At 45.8% G+C, this 21926-nt stretch overlaps 1 protein-coding gene across 1 annotated transcript; it reads right to left on the bottom strand.

Annotated features, from left to right (window-relative positions):
- Positions 1-386: 386 nt before the first annotated feature.
- On the bottom strand, positions 387-14310 carry LOC102449402 (high-affinity choline transporter 1-like). The gene is made up of 5 exons (XM_089778379.1): positions 14170-14310; positions 10236-10379; positions 9594-9747; positions 7093-7310; positions 387-4760 (listed from the first exon to the last, which is right to left on the bottom strand). Exons 1-5 carry the CDS (start codon positions 14308-14310, stop codon positions 4272-4274), a joined length of 1146 nt encoding a protein of 381 aa, XP_089634505.1. The 3' UTR covers positions 387-4271.
- Positions 14311-21926: the final 7616 nt, after the last annotated feature.

Below are 21926 nucleotides of genomic sequence, written 5' to 3'. Positions count from 1 at the left end.
TACGTCTCAAACCCTGGAATCTTTTGGTTTCTAAAGGAGACTAAATACACATATGTACTTTGTAATCTTAATCAGAGCAGATCAGCCTGCATGCAAAGCATTGTCCACAGTTAGGATGATTCATTTTGGGCTGAAGAAAAACATAAGCTGAGAGAGGCTACGGCTACACTATGACTGTTGCCGCAAAAGCTTATGCAAACGAAGCATGGATTAGCATTTTCCCATGATTCATTTCCATACTCTCGGCTCATTTTTGCACAAAAACAGGCAGTGTAGCCGTGGCCGTTTTGCACAAAAAAACCTTTTTCTGTAAGGTCCTTATGCCTGTCTAAGACAGGCATAAGGATCTTGTGGAAAAAGGGAGTTTTGCACAAAACAGCCCCAGCCACACTGCCTTTCTGTATGTTTTAACGCAAAAACATACCGAAAGAAAGTATGCAAATGAAGCGTGGGAAAATGGTAATCCATGCTTCGTTTGAAGACGCTCTTTGCGGCAAATCTTGTAATGTAGACAAAGCCAGAGAGAAGTAAAACACCTCCCATCAGATAAGTCTCATCTGGTAGTCTTTCTGTCTGCTTCCTCTTTTATCTCACTCCACTTCTTGCTCACCCATCTAGGCAGGTATGACATGATTGGCAAGTCTAATTAGCTCTTGGTGTGTCCACTGATTAATATTCTTCAATAGTAACTCCGGGCAGATATGAATGGATATGAAGTCCCTTAGTTCACAAAGGACCAGGAATATTTGCCCAAGTGTTCATTTACAATTAGACACCTTGTTTACTCTGCAAGCTCTGAGGCCAGAAACCACCTCTTAGTTATGTCTTTACAGTGCCTAGCACAATGAGAATCCTCAGGTACTAGGAACTATCATAATGTAAATAGTAATATACCTGGCTAGCTTTTTCACTACTAAAAGAGAAGGTTGAAAAGTCTCCAGACCACGAACCTTGTTTCTTTATCAACAGCAAATTAGAAAGAGAATATGGAAAGAAACTGAAGCAACATGATTAGGCTGGAAGGCAGGTCTGTAAAAACTTGGGTTAAGTTCAGAGAGGTCCAATTGTTTATGCAGTTTTAAGCTATGACATCGTAGATTTTGTCTTGATGAGGTAAGATGATAATCAGTAGCACTCAGTCACAGAAATGCTTTTTTCATTTTAACACTGTATCTTAAGAACAATTGAAGAAGAGATCTTTCCCAAGAAATTTCTCCACACAGAAAAACTTCAGCATGACTGGGATCACAAAAGTAGGAAGTAAATGGTTGAGCAAGTTGGTAATAGATTTTTACCTCTAAGGCTGTTGTTCATTAAGGATAAAAAATCCTTAACTGACTGGTGTTCAGAGAACTTATATGTAACAATTTGGTCTGAATAAAGAGCCTAGCTGACAGTTATCCACATTAGTCATTAGTATGGTTAACAGGCTTAACTACAAGGCTGAGTATTGAGATTGCTTATGTCAATAACTTTGCCTTCTGCCTCGGTACAGAAATATGTTTGTATCTGTATATAGCAACTGGGATTTAATGGTAAGTATGCAGTGACAGAGAAATTTATAGCAAGTACCATATAGTAACATCTACGTTCAAATCAGTGTCCTAACATAATTGCTCCCACTCAAATCACTGGCAGTATTCAATGATTTCAGTGGAAGCTGGACTTGATCTTTACTTAAAACTTTTCATCTTCAAACCTCTTTACAAACTTAATTAATCATCAAAATCTCGTGCAATGTAGGTAAGTATTGTCAGTCGTGGTTCAGTAAAGCACTTCAGCATGTTCAAAACCTGAAGTCTAAGGGACTGCTCATATGCCTAAAGTTAAGCATGTGCTGAACTGCTTCGTTAAGCAGGGATAAGATTCCTTAGTTGCTTTCAGCTAAGCATGGGTGCGTCTACAGTGCACGAGTAGCTTGAAATAAGCTATGCAATTTGACCTGTACAAATTGCACAGCTTATTTCAAGTTAATTTTGAAACAGAGCACTATTCTGAAATGTCCCTTACTCCTCGTGGAACGAGGTTTACAGGGACGTCGGAATAGCGAGCTTGTTGTATTTTGAAATAATGGGCTTGCTCAAAAGATGCAGAGTAGCTATTTCGGGATACTTCTGGTATTCTGAAATAGCTCCTCAATGTAGACATAGCCCATGTGATTAAGTGATTTTTCTGAATTGGGTACCATTATCCCCCATTTTGCAGATAATAAAACTGGGGAACACAGTTTAAATTACTTGACCAAGATCACGTGACGGAGTCATTGGCAATTTCTGACTCCAGGAATTTCTGGCCCCTAGCCTTTTGTTTAAATTGTGATTAGACAGTGTTGATGAAAAAATTTATAACTAATGTAAATTATTGATTTCAACAACCTGGTTTGTCCATTGTAAAAACAGTAAGTGACTTATTTTTTCTGCATATGTTCTCTCCCCCAAGAGATGGCTTTGCTATTTCTCTGGGGACCATATAAAATTGAAAATGTAGCAGACTTAAAGCATATTAGGAGAATCTATATATTTTCATAGGCCTGATGCTATCCCCATGGAAGTCTGTAATGAAACTCCCATTTGCTGCAATGTGAGCAGGATCAGCGTCCGTGTGTCTTATGAAGAAAATGCACTTTGTTAAAGGATGAATCAGTCCTCTTTGCTGTGTGATGTGGAGGCTCACTGTAGGAATGTCATATCTGTGGCAACTTAATTTATACCATTTCATCCTGGTATAATTTAAACCCCTCACCCTGACAGCATTTTTCAAGCTCCTGGTCCCAAGAACACACAGAAGCATTGCATTATTTCATTATATTAACAATCCTAACCAGGGCCTCCACAAAATCGTACTCCATTGCTTCATCGTGGTGTGGAGGTGACCCTGGGCTCTGGAAGGCTATGCCAGTGGAGCAAAAACTCCAACAGCTTCTACCAAGCTGGAAAGGTTTCGTGTATTGCCCTGGAGGTGGACTCTGTCCCCTCCATCTAAGGACCAGCCTAGCAAAGTACAGAGTGGTTTGTCACCAGAAAGTTGGCCACCAGGTGATGATTTGGCCACAGCAAATATGAACACAACAACAAAAAAGCATGACCTTCGGTCCTGTGCAGTTCCTCCTCACTTCTGTGGTGATGGTGGTAGAGTGGTGAATATGGGGGCAAAGGATGCCAAGAATCTCGCAGTATTGAGACCGTCCATTTCTATTAATTTACAATAAGAAAAGGAGATGGTCTGGCCATGTAGCAAGACTGAGAGATAACAGATGGATGACGTGTATACTCCATTGGTATCCATGAGACATAAAAAGAACAAGAGGAAGGCCTCCATCACATTGGGTGGAACCTTTATGGAGGATTCATGGAAGGACGTGGATGAAAACCGCACAAAACAGGACGGGGTGGAGAAGTTGCAATCTGTATCGGTGATGAGACTATCCGCATCCATGAGATCCTCTTCCAAAAATTCCAAGTAACCAGGGCAGGATCATATTCCTTCACTGTATGCCTTCAGATCGGTGCATATTCTGACTTCATTCCTTTCCACAGTGCAAATGGAATTCTTTTTTTCTTTGTGAATCTACCACAGCTTTCCAATAATTCATGAATAGAGAGAGAAGATGGTAAAAGAAATGTCATCAACTTGGTAACATAACTGCAGAATGCTCAATGAGGCCCTGTATTTAATGATGATTCTCTGGAAGCAAGGCTGCTTGTCAATCCACCTGTTTTTCTATTTGGCACTAGAGATGTTAAATATCGGTTAATTGAATAGTCGATTAACCTCATTAATTCTTATCGGTAACTCAACTATTCTATAGTGCCCAGGGGTGGGGCCAGCAGCCAGTGTGCTTACCATCTTCTTTCTCTATTCCTTGCCAGTCTGCGCTGCTTCCTCTGTATCAGAGGCAGCAGTGTGGGGTGCCAGGTGGGAGCTGGTCTATGAGGGGAGCCAGTTTAAAAACCAGCTTCCTGTCATCCCATGCTGCTGCCTCTGATATAGAGGCAGCAGTGCAGGGTGGCCAGTAACCCCTGTCCAGGAGAGGTCTGAGCTCCTGGATGCAGTGAGAGTCGGGACTGAGCTGGGCTGCCTGCCTGGTTCCTAATACACTTTAAATGCAGAACCACAGCAGTGGTAGGTCCTGGAACCATAGCAATCCAGGACTGAGCCAGGCAGCTGGCCATCCTGCTAAAAAATTTACTGGTGTCGGGGAGGGAGGAAAAGTGTGTAGTCTATAGCATTAACCTATAAGCCTTTTGCTTATCAGTTAATCAACTACACTATTACATCCCTATTTGGCACAGATTGTGTGGGGGGTTGAACGCACTGTTTTCTTTTACTACTCTGCAAACATCCCATCTGCGAGGGAGCAGGTTTCTCTTAAACAAAAATGCCACCAGGTATGAAATAGCGACAATAGTCCCCAAAGTGAGAAGCATGGTGAAGGTTTTAAATGGGAACAGCTGAACGTAGACCCCGTCCACAAGGGAGCAGCCTGGGTAGTGGATAACAGGAGGAATATTCAGGGAAGGCTCCCCTGCCAGCAGCCTTAACAGGAACCCGAAGAAGAATCCAGCAGCTGAGCCGTATGTGTTGGTGTTGGGAATGAAGAGGACGCAGCAGAGCTGGGGAAAGAGAAGGGCATAGACCAGCTCCCCACTCAGGAACCACAGGTCATACACAGAGTTAGAAAGGAAAGCCAGGCCTGCGGCTGCTGTCCCAAACACCACCATGGAGACTCTCATCATCCATACAACTTCTCTCTCGGTAGCCTGTAAATTCAGAGATCACTGTTTTAGAAAGCAACTTTCGTATCCTTTCCTGAATCCAATCTCAAATTTACAACAATCAGATACAATAGCATCCAAATCCAAATGTTAGAAATAGCTTGTGATGGGCCTAACCAAAATTCTGGAATGAAGCACCTCTGAATGTAGGGGTGTTCAAAAGCTGGATCCAGAACTGAAGTCTGTAAGAATTACTAACCTGGACTGCATCTGGATTAGTCCTGATTTAGAAAAGCTCTCCATTCAAACCTTTGGGCAAGGGAAATTTTCAAAGGCATCTTTGGAATCAGAATAGCTAATAATTATAACAAAGTACATAGTTAAATATATAGTGAGAATTTACTGTCAAATACAGGAGCTGAATATCAGAGTCAGCAGGACTCAGGGTGGGCTGTGTCACTGATGTCAGCAGGAGCCTGTGCTTTGGAATCCCACAAGGCCCTAGAACCCAGGCTGCAGCCTGAGCCTGAAAGACTCCCTAGCAATGAAAATGCTCAGCAGCGCATGCCCTGCAAGCAGCCAGTCACATGTATAGTTTCTGTAGAGAAAAACTACATTTGCCATTCTGAGTTTACAAAATTTCTGCAAACTTCCAGTGTTTTTGCAAAACCTAATTTACCTTTGGCAGCACTGACTAGCCTGCTGACCGCAGGGCATCTATCAGGGATGGTTTAGATGGTAGTGGGTCCTGCCATGAGGGCGGGGGGCTGGACTCGATAACCTCTCGAGGTCCCTTCCAGTTCTAGTGTTCTATGATTTTATGATAGGAATCAGTAGGTCCTGGACTCTGTTACCACTTCTGATTTATACACCGTTACAGACTTGACGCTGATCCCACTGAAGTCTATAGTAAAGCTCCCATTTGCTGCAATGGGAGTGGGATCAATCGCAGTGTATTGTATCAATAGCATAGTCTGTGAAAGCACTAATCGGTTCCTGTTGTTGTGAAATATTGATGTCACAAATTGTTTTACAAAGATGAAATTCATGCACCTAACCACAGTTGCATTTATATTTCACAATTTTAAAAGAGGGGAGGACAAGACTCAGAAGCCATGTCTACACTGCAGATAAGGTTGAAGCAGCCACAGTTGATCTTTCAGGCTTCGAATTAGTGGGTCTAGAGAAGACATGCTAATTAAATTGGAGAGGGGCGCTCCCGTCAATGCCGGTAGTCCTGCTCCTACCAGCATGGACAGTGCCAAAATTCAAGTTAAGATACATCAACTTAAGCTATGCAATTAATGTAGCTGAAGTTGCGTATCTTCATTTGAACTTATCCCCTAGTGTACACCTGGCCAGAGAGGGTAGGGCCCAGATTTATATTGGTCTTAGGCACTGCTGTGCTCTGTGTTGCCAAAAGGTTTTTGTCAGTTAGAAGCAAGGATGTTAAGAGGCGGGTAATCCACTAATTGTGTAGTTTATCAACTACATGATTAGCCAATAAGGGAAGGATTCCTCAGTCCTGGCTCATGCTGGGTCCAGGAGCTACCTCCACTACAGCTCTGCAGCTTAAATATAGTAAGAGCCGGGCGCACAGGCAGCCTGGTTCCTACTAGATTTAAATTGCAGAGGCAGAGCAGGGGTAGGTCCTGAACTCGATGCAAGCCAGGACTGTGTGGTTCAGTCCCAGCTCACACCAAGTCCAGGATCTACACCGTGGCCAGGGGCTGCTTTGCAGCAGCCTTCCCTGCCCCCTGCCCCGTGCTGCTGCCACTGATAGAGGCAGCATTATGGGGGAGGAGGGCCGGACAGGAGGCACTGCGGAGATGGTGCTGGGGTGTTGGGAAGACTCAGCTTTTAATCTGGCTCCTCCCAGCACTGGCTCCTGCTTCTCCCTCTTGTTGCCTCTGAGACAGAAGCAGCAAGGTGGTGAGGGGGAACAAGTAGTTAAGAAGTTGACTACAACTTGCTTACATACCTAATTAGGAGCCAAAATACCATTAACACTCAAGAAGGGCCTAAATGGGTCTAAATCACTTTTGAAAGTGAGCATAAGCTTCTAAATGAGTTGGGCCAACAATGCTGAGTACAGCATTGCCTAAATTTCTTTGAAAATCTGGGCCTAAGTGACTGGGCCAAGGTCACATATCCTGTCATGACAGACAAGTATTCAAGCCTGGGTCTCTGGGTTTCCAGCAGAGAGCTGCTCTGTCCTGGGCAGAACAAATGTCACATTAAAATCCCAGTCTCCTAAATCTGATGAAGGGCTGACATTTTGGGAATTGGAAATCCTCCACATGAAATGGTCGTGCACATTCTGCACAAATTTTCAGCAATTCCCCCCTTCTGTAAATAGCAGTGGTGAATCTGTTACCTCTTGCCTCAAAATTTTCCTGTAGATGTTGTGTGCAAACATAGAGCTGGCAGAGAGAAGGGCGGAGTCTGCAGAAGACATGACAGCTGCAGCAATTGCTCCCAAGCCGCCAATGGAAATGTAGGTCGGGCAGAGATAATGCAGCACAAGTGGCAGTATCATGGCTGACTCTCCTCTCTCCAATGGTGTTGGAAGACCATAGCTCGTCTGGTTCCAGTCTTTAAAACAGAGCAAAAAAAGGACCAAATAATTAATATTTAATTCCTGGTTTTGTTGCCTTCATAGCTGTATTTCCACAGAGAGCCATCTTGCATGGCTAAAATCTGTGTCTTAGTACCCTTAGAGTACATTGTTTCTTGACTCCAGCTGGTGATCAGTGTATACCCTGAAGCTCGACAACTGGAAGTCCTTGGAAACCTAGCTAGAAAGCACATACATGCATGTTGTTTATGGCCAAATCCTAACCCTGGGTTATGCATCAAGTAAGGGGCAACATGGTCAAATACCAATGGGTAAACTGGCAATGAACTGAGTCAACCAATCAGAGGGATGGTTGGTCTAGTGCCTGCTGCAGGAGTGTCACATCTGCTGCTTCTGGAAATTGGGCACTGAGGTGTGTCCACCTCCAGACTTTGACTGCTCTGAGGGGGGAATCTTTGTTGCACTGATTTCTGGGACATCTTTAGCCCATAAATAGTAAGTTATTTTCTGACTCTTACTAAACTATTTACCTCCAGAAGGGCTTGATCCTCCTTCAACCAGGGTTCTCTGTAAGGTGTGCAGGAGTGCACCAAGAATTTCAGTCCTACTCATCCTCTCAGTCCAGCGGCTCCTGGGGGTGGGGGCATGGCAGGTGGCTGCCCCACCCCCTGGAGCCACTGGGTAGCCACCATGTTGCCTGCATGGCAGCTGGAGCCTGGGCCGTGGTACACAGGGCAGCTGCCCGCCATGTGGCACTGCCCCCAGGAACAGCTGGGGCTGAGGCTGCTGGGGCCAGGACCATGGTACTAAAAATAGCACCATGTCCTGGGTCTCAAACCATGGCCGCCATGCTATTTTTAGTACCGTGGCCTGGCCCCACCCACCACGCACTCTCAACTGCTCCCAGAGTGGGGCCACATGTCATGTGGCTGCCTCATGTGCCAGGACTGGAACCAGGACCAGGGTACTAAAAATAGCACAGCAGCCCTGGCTCCAGCTCCGGCATATGGGGCAGCTGCCCGCCACACAGTCCAGCCCCACAACCGGAGAACTAGATGGGGTTGAGGGGTGCCAGTTTCTGGAAAGCAGAAGGTGAGGGAAGGGGCACGGGGGGAACTAAGGAGAAGGTAGGGATGAGGAGAGGAAGGGGCTTGTGCTGATAGGAGAAGAGGGGGACTGGCACCAGAGGGCAGAGAAGGGAGGCAGGGCAGGTGGGTAGAGGGAGGTGTTAGGAAAGGGAATGGGGAGGGGGACTACAGGAGGGTAGGCACAGAGGGGAAGGGAAGGAAAGGTGCAGGGGTCAGAGAAGTCAGTAAAGACAGTGAGTATAAAACAGCAAGGGAAAGTAAGTTTATTGGTCATTTTTTTCTCTCTTTACTCTACTGTGCGTATACTGTGTACAGAATATAAAAGTGTCAGACCCTTTCGGCACACAGCATAAAACGCAAGGAAGACATAGATAATGTAATGGAGCTCCCACAACTGAGACATGTTTTGTATTAGGTACTTGAACACTGAAAGCAGAGACTGGAAGGCTCAGCCCTCTGATTTGAGCCCTTAAAGAAGTGGCCTGATTATCAAAAACGCTAAACATCCAGCAGCTCTCACTGATGTCACTGCCAGGTACTAACTGCTCAGCACTGAAATCACAGAATCATAGAATACTAGAACTGAAAGAGACCTTGAGAGGTCAAGTCCCGTCCCCTGCCCTCACAGCAAGACCAAGCATCATCTAGGTCATCTCTGCTAGATGTCTATTTAACCTGCTCTTAAATACCTCCAATGTTAGAGATTCCACCACCTCCCTAGACAATTTATTCCGTGTTTAACCTCCCTGACAGGTTTTTCCTAATGTCCAACCTAAACCTTCCTTGCTGCAGTTTAAGCCTATTGCTTCTTGTCCTATCATCAGAAGTCAAGGAGAACAATTTTTTGCCCTCCTCTTTGTAACACCCTTTTAGATACTTGAAAACTGCCATTTTGTCCCTTCTCAGTCTCTTTTCCAAACTAAACAAATTCATTTCTTTCAGTCTTCCCTCATAGGTCATGCTTTTTAGATCTTTAATTATTTTTGTTGCTCTTCTCTGGACCTTCTCCAATTTCTCCACATCTTTACTGAAATGTGGTGCCCAGAGCTGGACACAGTACTCCAGCTGAGGCCTAATCGGTGTTACCTTATTAGGTGTCTTAATCAGGATAATGAAGCCTTATCTTTAGGCCCCATTTTAATAAGCTTGGCCAGTGATGTCAAATCTTGAGTAAATAACTGCATTTCTTAAAGACACATGATTTAATTTTACCTGTGGATGCTGCTACGGCTCCGATGAGCACAGAGGGGATAGCCATTAAAAAGCTCCCCAGTCCTGAGAGATAGGAAATGAGCCTTGCTTGTCTTAGTGAAGCAGCAGAGAGAATTCGCTGGAAATAAGTTTGCCATGGGATGCTACCAAGAACCTGAAACATTCAAATGTTAAAACTGTGAGAGAGTAATCCTAGCCTATTAGTATTGTTTTATTTATTGGGAGGGCTGGTTAGCACCTCCTATTGTCAAAAGTTACCTGATACTTCCCATTATAAGACCGTGATGTCAGTTGCTTATACTTTTAACAAACTACTAACTATCTGGGGTAAAATTTTCCACCTCAGGTAAGCTTCTGCGTCAAGTTCAGCCAGAATAGTTCAGCTGTTTCCTGAGAATGTGGCCATTGGAAAAGGGATTTTTGCCCATGTTAAAACAAAAATCTGGTGATTCTCTTTGAACAGTACTAGGGCCTTGATGTTTGGGAGTTGAGATCAGAGAGTTGAAGTTTGGCAGGTAGGGGCCTTTGTTTCAGGGAGGAGACTTTTGCCAACTTCTGGGGACTGGCTATAGAGTGGACGATGAAACCATTCACCCAGCCAAGTTTCCCATCCCACTAGTCCAGCGGGTAAAGATTTCTTACCAGATACAAGAAGTCATCCAGCCATCTTCCAAGATATCCTGTTTGCACTTTCCCAATCCAAGGGGCTTGGTAGAATTCCTGAACAGCAGTGTAATAAATGTTCTCTGTTGCAGAGTTGAGCAGGGCAAACGGGACACAGATCCACTGTGATGAAAATGGAAACACTGTGTTCCTTCACTAGCTTCCTCTCACGTCTATGTCTTCTTTAAAGTCCTTGGCCTTGCCTTTCCTCTAATTTCCTCCTCTCCCACTCCTGCTGCCTACAAGCATCCCAAGTCTGCTGCCTAACTGGGCCTTTTGTCTCCTCCTCCTGCTCATCTTCATTTCATGCCACCCATTATTCCTGTTAATATACAGGCAGTCCCCGGGTTACGTACAAGATAGGGACTGTAGGTTTGTTCTTAAGTTGAATCTGTATGTAAGTCGGAACTGGCGTCCAGATTCAGCTGCTGCTGAAACTGACCGCCAGTTCTGACTTACATACAGATTCAACTTAAGAACCCCAAGCGTCCCCAAGTCAGCTGCTGCTGAAACTGATCAGCGGCTGATTCCAGGAAGCCCAGGGCAGAGCAACTCTGCCTCGGGCTTCCTGTAGTCAGCGCTGGTCAGTTTCAGCAGCGGCTGACTTGGGGACGCCTGGGGCAGAGCAGCTGGGGTGCTGCTGGGTTGCTCCCGTAGCGCCGCTCCTCGGCGCTACTGGACCAACCCAGCAGCACCCCCGCTGCTCTGCCCCAGGCGTCCTGATTCAGCTGCTGCTGAAACTGACCAGCAGCAGCTGAATCAGGACGCCTGGGGCAGAGCAGCTGGGGTGCTGCCGGGTTGGTCCAGTAGTGCCCAGAGCGGTGCTGCGGGACCAACCGGCAGCGCCCCAGCTGCTCTGCCCCAGGGTCCACAACAAAGCCTGGTCTGCTGGGGGGGGCACACTGCGGCTTTGCTCCCGGTGTCCCTGGTCTGCTGGAGACGGTCCCCAGCAGACCAGAGGCACCGGGAGCAGCTTTTCTCTCCCTGGAGGTTGAGGTGGGGGGACTGCTGCCTGCGAGTTCCGGGGTGAGAAAGCCCCGTTCGTAAGTGCGGAGCCGACATAAGTCGGATCCGCGTAAGTTGGGGACTGCCTGTATCTCGCTTCCTCTCCATTTTCCTAAGCAATTCCCCAAGCTCAGTTCTTTCATTCTAAAGGCCTTTCAGCGCCAATCCGATATTATTTACTAATGCAGGGGTCAACAACCTTTCCGAAGTGGCGTGCCAAGATTTAACCCTCCTGCCCTGGGCACTGCTGCTCTCCTGGTAGTGGCAGAGGGGCTCTCTACATGGTGCATCCTGTGGACTACCTGGCTCAATGCAAACCTTTCCATGGACCACCAGTAGCTAATGGAAACTCAACATTAATTACACAATTCCGCCTGAGCCGTTTTGCTAGTGCTGCAGCTGGGGAGAATGGTTTAATTTAAATTATTAAACAGCTCAAGCGTTTTAACTTTCTCCTGTTAATCTATCAAGCTTGGTTTTAAATAAATTAACGTATTATGTCCAACACAAAGGTGTCAGTGTTTTCTTTATTTATGGCAGGGGTGAGGAACCTTTTTTGGGTTGGGGGTCACTGACCCACAGAGAAATCATTTGGAGACCACACAAGTGAGAAGCAAAAATCTCCTCCAAAAACCTCCAGCCCTCACTGATGTGGGCCCCCAACTAAGACACCTCACCCTTCTGGTGTTACAGACTCATGGGGTGAGGGGAAGGGACAGGAAGGATTGAAGTTCAGGGCTTCCCATAGGCCAGATTTATTTTTCTGGGGTTTCAGAATTAGTGGATTTTGTGGAACCCTTTAGGCTCTGAGATGGGAACAAAAATGAGGGGTTCAATGTGTGGCCAGCAAGTGGGATAGGGATGCAAGATCTGGGTGAGGAGGGCAGGATCTGGAAGGGAGTTTGGTGGCAGGAGAGGGTGTGGGGTAGGGATACAAGAGGGAATTTGGGGGTGGGTAGGGGCTGGGGCAGTAACGCAGAAAAGATGAGAGGGTGAGAGTGCAGCCAAATAGCAAGTTGGGGAGGGAGGCAAAGAAGTGGGGAGTAAAGCAAAGTGCAGCTTCTGCAAGCTAAAATTGTATTCCCCCCCAACATCTTCCCTCTGCTCCAGCCTCCCTCCACTCAGCCCCATGATCCCCACCATCGTCCCATGCCCCTCAGTGCAACCCCTGCCCCTCCCATCCTGCCCCCACATCCTCCTTCACCCCACTCCTGCCCCCACATCCTGAGCCCCCAGCGCACTCACCGGCAGGGCAGCAGCGTTGGGATGGGGGGGGGTAGAGTCTCTTCCCTGCCTGGCCCAGCCCTTTGCCTGCAGGCTTCAGCTACGGGGCTGGGGCAGGCAGAGCCCAGGGCAGCCCACGGCTGGCTCCAGCCCTGAGTGGGCACAGAGGGGCACTGAGGAAGGGGCCTCCTGTCCTCCCATACAGACCAAAGGGACCATACAGACTGCCACATGTGACCGGCTGCCCAGCACCAGCTCTGTGGAGCAGGCCCAGTCCCACCCCCTCCAGAAGCAGAAAGGAGAGAGGAGTTAACCCCTTACCTCCTGGGAGCTGCACGCCCAGGCTGGACAAGGGCAGCCCCAGAGGCACACGTGTGTGTACGTCTCCCTCTCCTCCCCCAGCAGGAAGCCGGAGCTAGTGTTTCAGCCTGCAGCGGTGAGGCTGGGGCTGCAGCCACAGCACAAGCCCCTGGCTGTACGGGGGGAAGGGCCCAGCTGAGCTCCCGCCCCGAATGCCACGGGAAATCGGCTTGCAGGCCACTTGTGGCATTCCAGGAGTTGCCGACCCCGGCACTAACACACCAAGAATAAAATATTAACTCCGTGCATCATATCCTCTTTGTTCAGAATTTGGTATGGCAATGTTCAATGATCAACAAGAAAGGTAGAGTCCACCAGAAAGGGCCACTATATATGAATTATTATCTTCCATTTTCTGTAGAGTAAACTTGGACATACTGGTTGAGCACTTTCTCCCGTATGCACCCGGCACAAAAGAGGCGCAAAGAGTCATTGGTTTGCATCAATTCCTGGGTGTAGTCCAGCATCTATCTGCTAATTAGAGAACTGTAGGACTGAAAGGGATCTTGAGAGTCTTCTAGTCTAGTCCTCTACACTCAAAATAGGACTAACTATTACCTAGACACCGCTGACAGGGGGTTGTCTAACCTACTCTTTAAAATCTCCAAAGGTGGAGATTCCACAACCTCCCTGGGCATTTTATTCTAGTACCTAACTACTCAGACAGGAAGTTATTCCTAATGTCAATCTTAAACCTCCCTTGCTGAAATTTAAGCCCATTGCTTCTTGTCCTTTTTGAACCATGTCCCACCTCAGTCTTCTCTTCTCCAGACTAAACAAACCCAATTATTTCAATCTTCCCTCATAGGTCATTTTTTCCAGACCTTTAATCATTTTTGTTGCTCTTCTTTGGACTTTCTCCAACTTATCCACACCTTTCCTGAATTGTGGCACTCAGAACTTGACAAAAATGCTCCAGTTGAGGCCTAATCAGTGCAAGGTGGAGTGGAAGAATCACATCTTATATCTTGCATTCTGTAGTTAAGAGCATGGTCACTTTATTGAAATTAATTGGTGTTTTTAGATAGCCATCTTACTGGGTTTATTTCCAGCCAAGATAATTAGCATTTACTCATGTGAATAGACGGTAGAAGACTATACTCATGAGTAACACTTACTCAATTCAAGTAAGAGTTGGAAAAAATGGCTTTATGTATTCCTCGGGGGCTTTTTGTATTTACTCTTTAAATGGAGCATTGGAAGATGAGACCAATGTCACAAGAGCTACTTTGAACTGAGATTGGGGAAAATGAGAGAAATTTTGTCTCTCATCTTTAGTTATGTAATATTGAAAAATGAAAACACAGAAGTAAATTGAACTTACCAGGCTGAGTGTAATAAAAATTAGCTGTATCACATCTGTGTATGCAACTGAATACAGGCCTCCCAGTAAAGTGTAGAGCATAACAATGCATGCTGATATAATGATGGCCAAATAGCTTCCAATATCCAAAATGACCCTCATTGTTGCCCCTGCAAACAGTTTTGCACAGTCATAATAGGTTATATATATATTTATTATAGCAAACATGGTTAAATGATAGCAATGGCAGTGTAGTCTAGTGGTTAGTGCACTGGGCTAGCTGTTTTATTTCTTGAGCTGCCACCAATGTACTTTGTGAGCTTGCCCAAGTCTCTTCACTTCTTTGCACTTCAGTTTCCCCATTTGTAATTATCATGATGATGATAAATAAATAAATAAATATATGGCATTACCTACTTCTGTGAAAATGTGAATTTTATGTTTCCATAAATTTTGCTTTAAACATGCACAAGAAACATTAGGAAAGGGAATAAACAATGCATTTTCATAAATTTGAGATGATCACACAACCCACAAAAGGTGGCATAAAGTAGAGTATTTTGCTACATTATCCGTTCTGTGAAATGCAACAACAAAGCAAATATATTTACCTAATGAACCAAGAATAGCTGCAAACCAGAATATGTCTGCTATCAATGGTGGAATAAAGAGAAGGCTTCCAATCTTGTTCCCGTATGTTTCTTGGAGAGGATCCATCATTGTCAAATAATTCTTGGATCTCATTGGGTTTACAAAGAAGATGCCACCTTTTGGAAGTGATAATATTGTCATTGAATTTTACATACATTATTTTCTCAGAAATGAGTCAGACTACCCTCTTGTTCTAAAAGACATCTGTATTAAAGCCAGCATTAGTTAATGTTCACAATTCACACTGCAATAGTCTGCTAATGTTCCCCATTAAAATGTTAGTCAACTGATCACCTCCACAATTCATTAAATATCCACATTTACCAAGCTTTTAAAAGTGCACTTCTCACCAATAACCATCTTCTTCAGGCAATGCAAGGCCCAAGAGAGTTTTCAATGTAAAGAGTCTTACATTATTTGAAAAAAATGTGCTGCGATCAAAATAAGTAGAGTCCTGTGCGGATACAAAATTGGTAACCACATCCAAAAAACGATCCATGGATACCTGCATCCATATCTGTGGATGCAGATACCCGCAGCTATAAAGTGTATAACTGCAAATTTGCAAGGTTCTAAATAAGAAATTTGTATCTGCATCTCTATCCAAAAAAATGAGCCATGGATACTCAACAGATATAAAGCGAATATCCATGGATTTGCAGGGCTACAACAATAAGACCATAGATTTGTCCCTGATCTAGATGCCATTCAACGTACTGAGATAAATGCTGCCTTCGTGTATGAATAAATGTTACGTACATGAAATCTGCAGCTCCCCTATGCCTCCTCCAAAATTAAATTATTTTGTTTTTAACGTCATCATCTCAGGTACTAAGCCTGCTCTTTCCTCCTAACAGCAGTCTTCACTCAAGCAGCATTGCCATTAAAACTGATGAATGTATGCAGTGCCTAATCCTTCCCTTGACATTGCAACCATCATTTTGAGGAATGTGATTTGCATCTGGAGAGTATAATTGTGTCTGTCTAGAGATGCCAAGGACAGACCAAAGCAGCTTATTTTAATGCCAGGCACTTCCTTGAAGCAACTAACACAAGAGTCATCAATGGTGCTTGTCAGAGCAAGGAATTTGCTGAAAAGAGTGGTCAGCTAAAGGAAACTGGCTCATCTAGTTTGTCTCCAAGGAGTAGGACTTCAGTCATGTGACTGAGATGATGAAGCTGAACAGTAAGTAACATGACAAAGGGGATTGAAACCTTATTTAAAGGCAAGATCTACTCTTGGCCTTCAGTCTCTTGCTAGACAATAGAGACTGCAGAAGGTAGAGGGTCCAACGGGCCTACCTGTTTAACACACAGACTGGGCCTAAGGATTCACAAGAAGGGATGAGCATTGACAGGGAAAAGAGCATTCAGGCTCCTGTTGTTTTCCTAAAGCGCTGTAACTTTTATATGGTTTGGTCAATGTACTTTTAGAAACTCTGGAGCAAAGCCTCAGTTCGTTACTTTATCTGCCAGGTGTCCCCAAAGACAATCCAGGGAACCCACCAAGGTGGACTCTGGAGGAGTGTTCAGCTGCAGTTGAGGAGGTCAAAGCATTGGTTTCAGTGGCTTGGGCTGCTGGGTTGTGGCATCTCACATCTGAATGAAGAGGACCAGACAGGAATGGACCCTATGACATGTCTACACAACAGTGTAAGCCTAGGCTTGAGCCTGGGCTCAAATCTAACTCCCCTTGCATCCACACACTAATTGTGCTAACATAGTATGAAGGGTCTGACCCCATGTTATACTGAGACAGGGAGCTAGAGTCCTAGTACTATTGATTTCCTATATGCATGGGTCCCAGCTTGCTTTGTGTCCTGGAAGTCCTCAGGATAGAACCCAGAGTACCCCTGGGGCAACATTCTTAGTTTCTCTATACTGATAATCTGTGATGCTGTCTATTGCACTCTATTGCAAATGGAAGCTGCATCTCCCTTTGCAAACATCAGCAGGTTAACTAGGGTCACCAACTTTCTAACTGCATGAAAATGAACATCCTGGCCCTGCCCCATTTCCTGCTCCTTCCCTGAAACCCTGCTTTCCAAACACTTCATCCTTCCTCCGTTGCTTATTCTCCTCCAACCTCACTCACTTTCACTGGGCTGAGGCAAAGGTTTGGGGTGTGGGAATGGGTGTAGTTAATGTTGATAAATGTAAAGTAATGCATATTGGACAAAAAAAAATCCAAAGTAGGGGGGAGGGATAGCTCAGTGGCCTGAGTAATAGCCTGCCAAACCCAAGGTTATGAGCTTAATGCCTGAGGGGGTCATTTAGGGATCTGGGACAAAGTCTGTCAGGGATGGTACTTGGTCCTGCTATGGGGACAGGGGGCTGGAGTTGATGATGACCTCTTAAGGTCCCTTCCAGCTCTATGAGACTGGTATGTCTCCATATATTATATACATACAATATGATGGGGACTAATTTAGCTACAACTACCCCAGAGAGAGATCTTGAAGTCATTGTGGATAGTTCTCTGAAAACATCCACCAAGGCTGTGTCTAGACTACCCTGACATATCAGAAAAAGGTATGCAATTTGCATACCTTCTTCCAATAATTTTTTTGGAAGAGGCTGTTCCAAAATTTGGCCCATTCAAACTGGGCCAAATTTCAGAAAAGCTTCCTCTTTTGGAAGAACCCTTATTCCTTGTGGAAGGAGGAAGACAGGGCTTCTGAAAGAGCACATCTGATCTTCTGCAAGAAAAAGTGGAAGAGCAGACATGTTCCCTAGGCACGGCAGAGTTTTTCCAGGATACCTCATCCTGGAAAACCCCCAGGCTACGTCTACACTGGCCCCTTTTTCGAAAGGGGCATGCTAATTTTAAACTTCGGAATAGGGAAATCCGCGGGGGATTTAAATATCCCCTGCGGGATTTAAATAAAGATGTCCGCCGCTTGGGGAAAAGCCGGAAAAAAGTGTCTAGACTGACCCGATCCTCCGGAATAAAGCTCTATTCCGGAGGATCTCTTATTCCTACTTCCTACTTTTGAAAAAGGGGCCAGTGTAGATGTAGCCCCATAGTGTAGATATAGCCCAGAGTGCAGTGGTAGTAAAAAAAACAAAAACAAATAGGATGTTAGGAATCATTAAAAAAGGGATAGAGAATAAGACAAAGAATATCTTATTGTCTCTATATAAAACCGTTGTACACTCACATCTTGAATACTGCACAGAGATGTGGTCGCCTCATCTCAAAAAAGATATATTGGCATTGGAAAAGGTCCAGAAAAGGGCAACAAAAATGATTAGGGATTTGGAACAGGTCCTTGGATTTTCCATTTTAATCTCCTCTTTTCTAAGGGGGATATGATAGAGGTCTATAAAATCATGACTGATGTGGAAAAAGTGAATAAGGAAATTATTTACTTATTCCACAATATAAAAACTGTGGGTCACCAAATGAAATTAATAGGCAGCAGGTTTAAAACAAACAAAAGGAAGTTTTTTTTCCCTTAGAGCATAGTCAGCCTGTGGAACTCCTTGCCAGAGGATGTGGTGAAGACTTAGACTTTAACAGGGTTCAAAAAAGAGCTAGATAGATTCGTGGCGGTTAGGTCCATCAATGGCTATTAGCCAGGATGGGTAGGAATGGTGTCCCTAGCCTCTGTTTCTCTGGAAGTGGGTGATCACGTGAGGATTATCTGTTGTAATCCCTCTCTCTGGGGCATCTGGTATTGGCCACTGTTGGCAGACAGGCTACTGTGCTTGATGGACCTTTGATCTGACCCAGTATGGCTGTTCTTATGTTCTTATGTGCAGGCTCTGGCTGGGAGTTTGGGCTCTGGGGTGGGGCTGGGGAAGAGGGAGTTCAGGTGCTGGATGGAGCTCAGGTGGGGCAGAGGGTTGAGATGTGGAAGGGAGCATGGAGTCCAGACTCCAAAGATTTGTGTGGGCTCCCTTTGGGTGACTCTTACCTCAGGCAACTCCCAGACTTAATGCAGTGGGTCTAAGGCAGGCTCCCAGCCTGCCCTGGCTCTGTGTGGCTCCCAGAAGTGACTAGCATGTCTGGCTCCTAGGTGCAGGGAGGCAGCTTGCTGTGCACAGTGTACACACTGTCCGCACCTGCAGATGCCACCCCACAGTTCCCATTGTCTGGGAGCCACAGCCAATAGGAGCTGAAGAGCTGGCAGTTGGGGTGGCATAGTGCTTCCCTGGCTGCTGCTGTGTCTAGTGGCCAGAGCCTGCAGGGAGTAGTGTGGAGCTGGGGGAGGCAGGAAGCCTGTCTTAGCCCCACTTCACTGCTGACTGGACTTTTAATGGCTGGTGCCACCAGGGTCCCTTTCCAACTGCGTGTTCAAGTAAAAAAACAGATGTCTGGCAACCCTTGAGTTAATCATTGTCTGCTTTACACCAGACTGCCTGCAACTATCAGAGAGCCTGCAGGCTTTTCAGTGGAGACTGATCAGAAGTAGCCTTTTGGAGGGATATCTGCTTCCTGGTCAGAAGAGCACAGCCAGATTGGTTCACACTGCCTAGGCACCCCTGCACGCGCCACCCTCGGGAAGGCAGGGAGCCCAGAGAGTGGAGCGGAGACCAAGGAGAGTGGGAGCAGCATAGCTCCCAGCTCAGCAGGGCCAGGGGACAATGCCCACCAACCCTCTCGCTGCCCCGCTCCCTGTGGGGTGGCTGCTTGGTCTTCATTCTGTTTTCTGACCACAGGGGCTGCAGAGTCCCAGGCAGTAAGTGGGAGCTTGTCCTGCAGCTTCCCCCAGCCTCCTTAGGGTCCTTTATCCTTGCCTTCCAAGGTGTGTCGGTGGGCAGGGATAATGGGTCCCAGGAGGTGCTAGAGCACACTGCACCCCAAACCCTGGAGTGCACTTCACTGCTCTGCTTCCAGCCAGGCTGGAGTGTTTTTTTCCCCCCGTTGAAACCTACCTTTGATTTGAAACTTCTCAGCAAATAAAGTAAATAATTTTTAAAAAAAGGGAAGGGGAGTCTTCGTGTGATCTCCCCGTCCCCAGTCCAATCCTCAGCTCTTATTGGCCAGGAACAATCAACCAGTAGGAGCTGAGAGATTGGCCTGGAGGAGGGGGTCAGTGCAAACCTCTTCCCCCTCCAGGAGCTGAGAGCCACGTGGAGGGAACAGCCTGCAATTTAAAGTGATCTGGGCTGCAACAGGCAGGAAGCCCAGCCTGCCTTGTGGGTGCTGCAGGGCTGCTGGTTGGGAGACGCTTCCCAGGTAAGCGCTTCCCAGTCAGAGCCTTCCCAGTCAGAGCCTTCCCATCTCCTCCTGCACTCCAACTCCCTCCCACAGGTCACCATCCAAACCCTCTGCCCCTCCCCTCCTCAGGTCACACAACTCCCTCCCAGAACCTGTACCCTCTTCTACACTCCTCCAGGCCAGAATTCTCTCCTGCACCCATACCCCACCCCTCCCAGATCCTGTACCCCAATCCCCTGACCCAGGTCACCATCCAAGCCCTCTGCATCCTTTCCCCCCCTTCTTCCAGGTCACAATTACCTCCCAGACTCTACACCCCTTCCTAGTGCCCTTCCCCAGGCCAGAATCCTTGCCTTCATCCATATTCCCACCCTGATCCTACACCCCTCCTTCACCTAACCTGCCTCTCAGCCCTCACACCGTCTCCTGAACCCCAGTCCCTTACCCCATGCACCCTTCTGTGCCCAACTTCCACTCTAGATCCTGCATTCCCTCTACAGAACAGTGCAGCCCTTGACCAATTTCCTAAATCTTGGAGTAGCCCCCCAACCAAAAATTATTGCCCATCCCTGGCCTAAATTATTAATCCCCTGAATTCTCATTGTGAGTCTCTTGTGTGCAGAAAATAGCTCAATAAAGGCCAATGACTCCACTTTTGGGGTGTACGTTATCAGACACTTCACTCAGAAATTTAAACAGCTCTGAGTTACCTGAGGGTAGAATAGATGATATAAAGAATGCACATTTTATGTGCTGAACATGTGAAAAGATGTCCGCTTGTTTGATGGGGCATGAAAACAGCCAGGTGACAAGCTGAGCCAGCAGTTCAATCTGATGAATAACTGAGTCAGCCATTCACTAGGAGCAACCTTGGAGATAAACTGAGTTAGCAAACTAATCTTAGTATTAGGCAAAAAGGTGATTATAAGGAATAACTTGTTAACCATGTATTTGGGATGTGCGCTTGCATTTAACCCTGTGCTGCACGCTGTCTCGATGGAGTGATCACTCACTGAAGCAGCAAATAAATGACAGCTCAAATCTGTCTGTGAACCTGTGTGATCTGGGTAGCAAGGAAAACACCCGGTTACCACCAGGAGAAGCTGAATTTTTTAGAGCTATACCACTATCTTTAAAAAAATAGTTCATAACATGCATTTTATTTACCAATAAGAAGGGACAAAGTAAATCCTATTGGCGCCTGGACCCATATTAGTCCTCTTGTGGGAAGATAGATAGTTTCAGCTGTACCATTGATATATGCTCCTCCGACCCATGTTGCTGAAAAAAAGGGGGGAAAAGTAAAAGAGTGATAAGATATACACTGCCCTACTAATCTCATAAAGCATGCTGAAAAATACAACTGTGAACCATGTGTTCACACTAGTGAGCGTTTAATCACATGCACAGAGACTGCAATGGTGTTATTTCATAAAGAAGTTTCTACACAATGTAATCAGATTATCAGATTCCGACCCTGAAGGCTAGTCTACAATACATGGGTTCTGCTGATACTGCTGGTACCAATAGAGTTATAGCATCAAAAGCCCCTAGAAGGGATGCAGCACAGACTGCAGTTTTTCTCCTGTGTGATAGGAACGTAACCTTCCTGGGTGATATTAAGTATGCCAACGGAAGCATTATCAGCCAAATCTAAGGGTTTTGCCAGCATAACTGTGTTGACTGGGGAATGTGGGCTTTTCAGAACCCTGTCCAACACAGCTATGCCAACAAAACTTTGCAGTGTAAAATTCTGGAGAAGTTATATTCAAAAGTGAAAGACACATTTGCATTCAAAACCTCACTAATGTTCTGAATGTTTTAAAGCAATTCAACTAGGTTTATTTTTATTTCTATTTTTGTTAATGGCACACACTGGCTGGAGCAGATAGCAAGAGCAAATAGCATTACATTTATTGTTCCTTAATGATTTATAGAACCTAATTCTCATGTATCATGG

The sequence above is a fragment of the Pelodiscus sinensis genome, chromosome 1 (genome assembly GCF_052426305.1).
Source record: "Pelodiscus sinensis isolate ZL-2025 chromosome 1, ASM5242630v1, whole genome shotgun sequence".
In the NCBI taxonomy this organism is placed as follows: Eukaryota; Metazoa; Chordata; order Testudines; family Trionychidae; genus Pelodiscus; species Pelodiscus sinensis.
The sequence above is the reverse complement of the archived record's forward strand: the minus strand, read 5'-3'. Positions and strand labels throughout refer to the sequence as shown.

Bases quoted from the DNA above. Each gene is read 5' to 3' on its own strand.
- LOC102449402 (XM_089778379.1), bottom strand. From the start codon at position 14,310: ATGAGGGTCATTTTGGATATTGGAAGCTATTTGGCCATCATTATATCA. The intron at 7,311-9,593 runs GTAAAATTAAAT...TCTGTTTTAAAG, and splicing joins AGCCGTAGCAGCATCCACAG to ACTGGAACCAGACGAGCTAT. The intron at 4,761-7,092 runs GTAACAGATTCA...CTGAATTTACAG, and splicing joins GGAAAATTTTGAGGCAAGAG to GCTACCGAGAGAGAAGTTGT.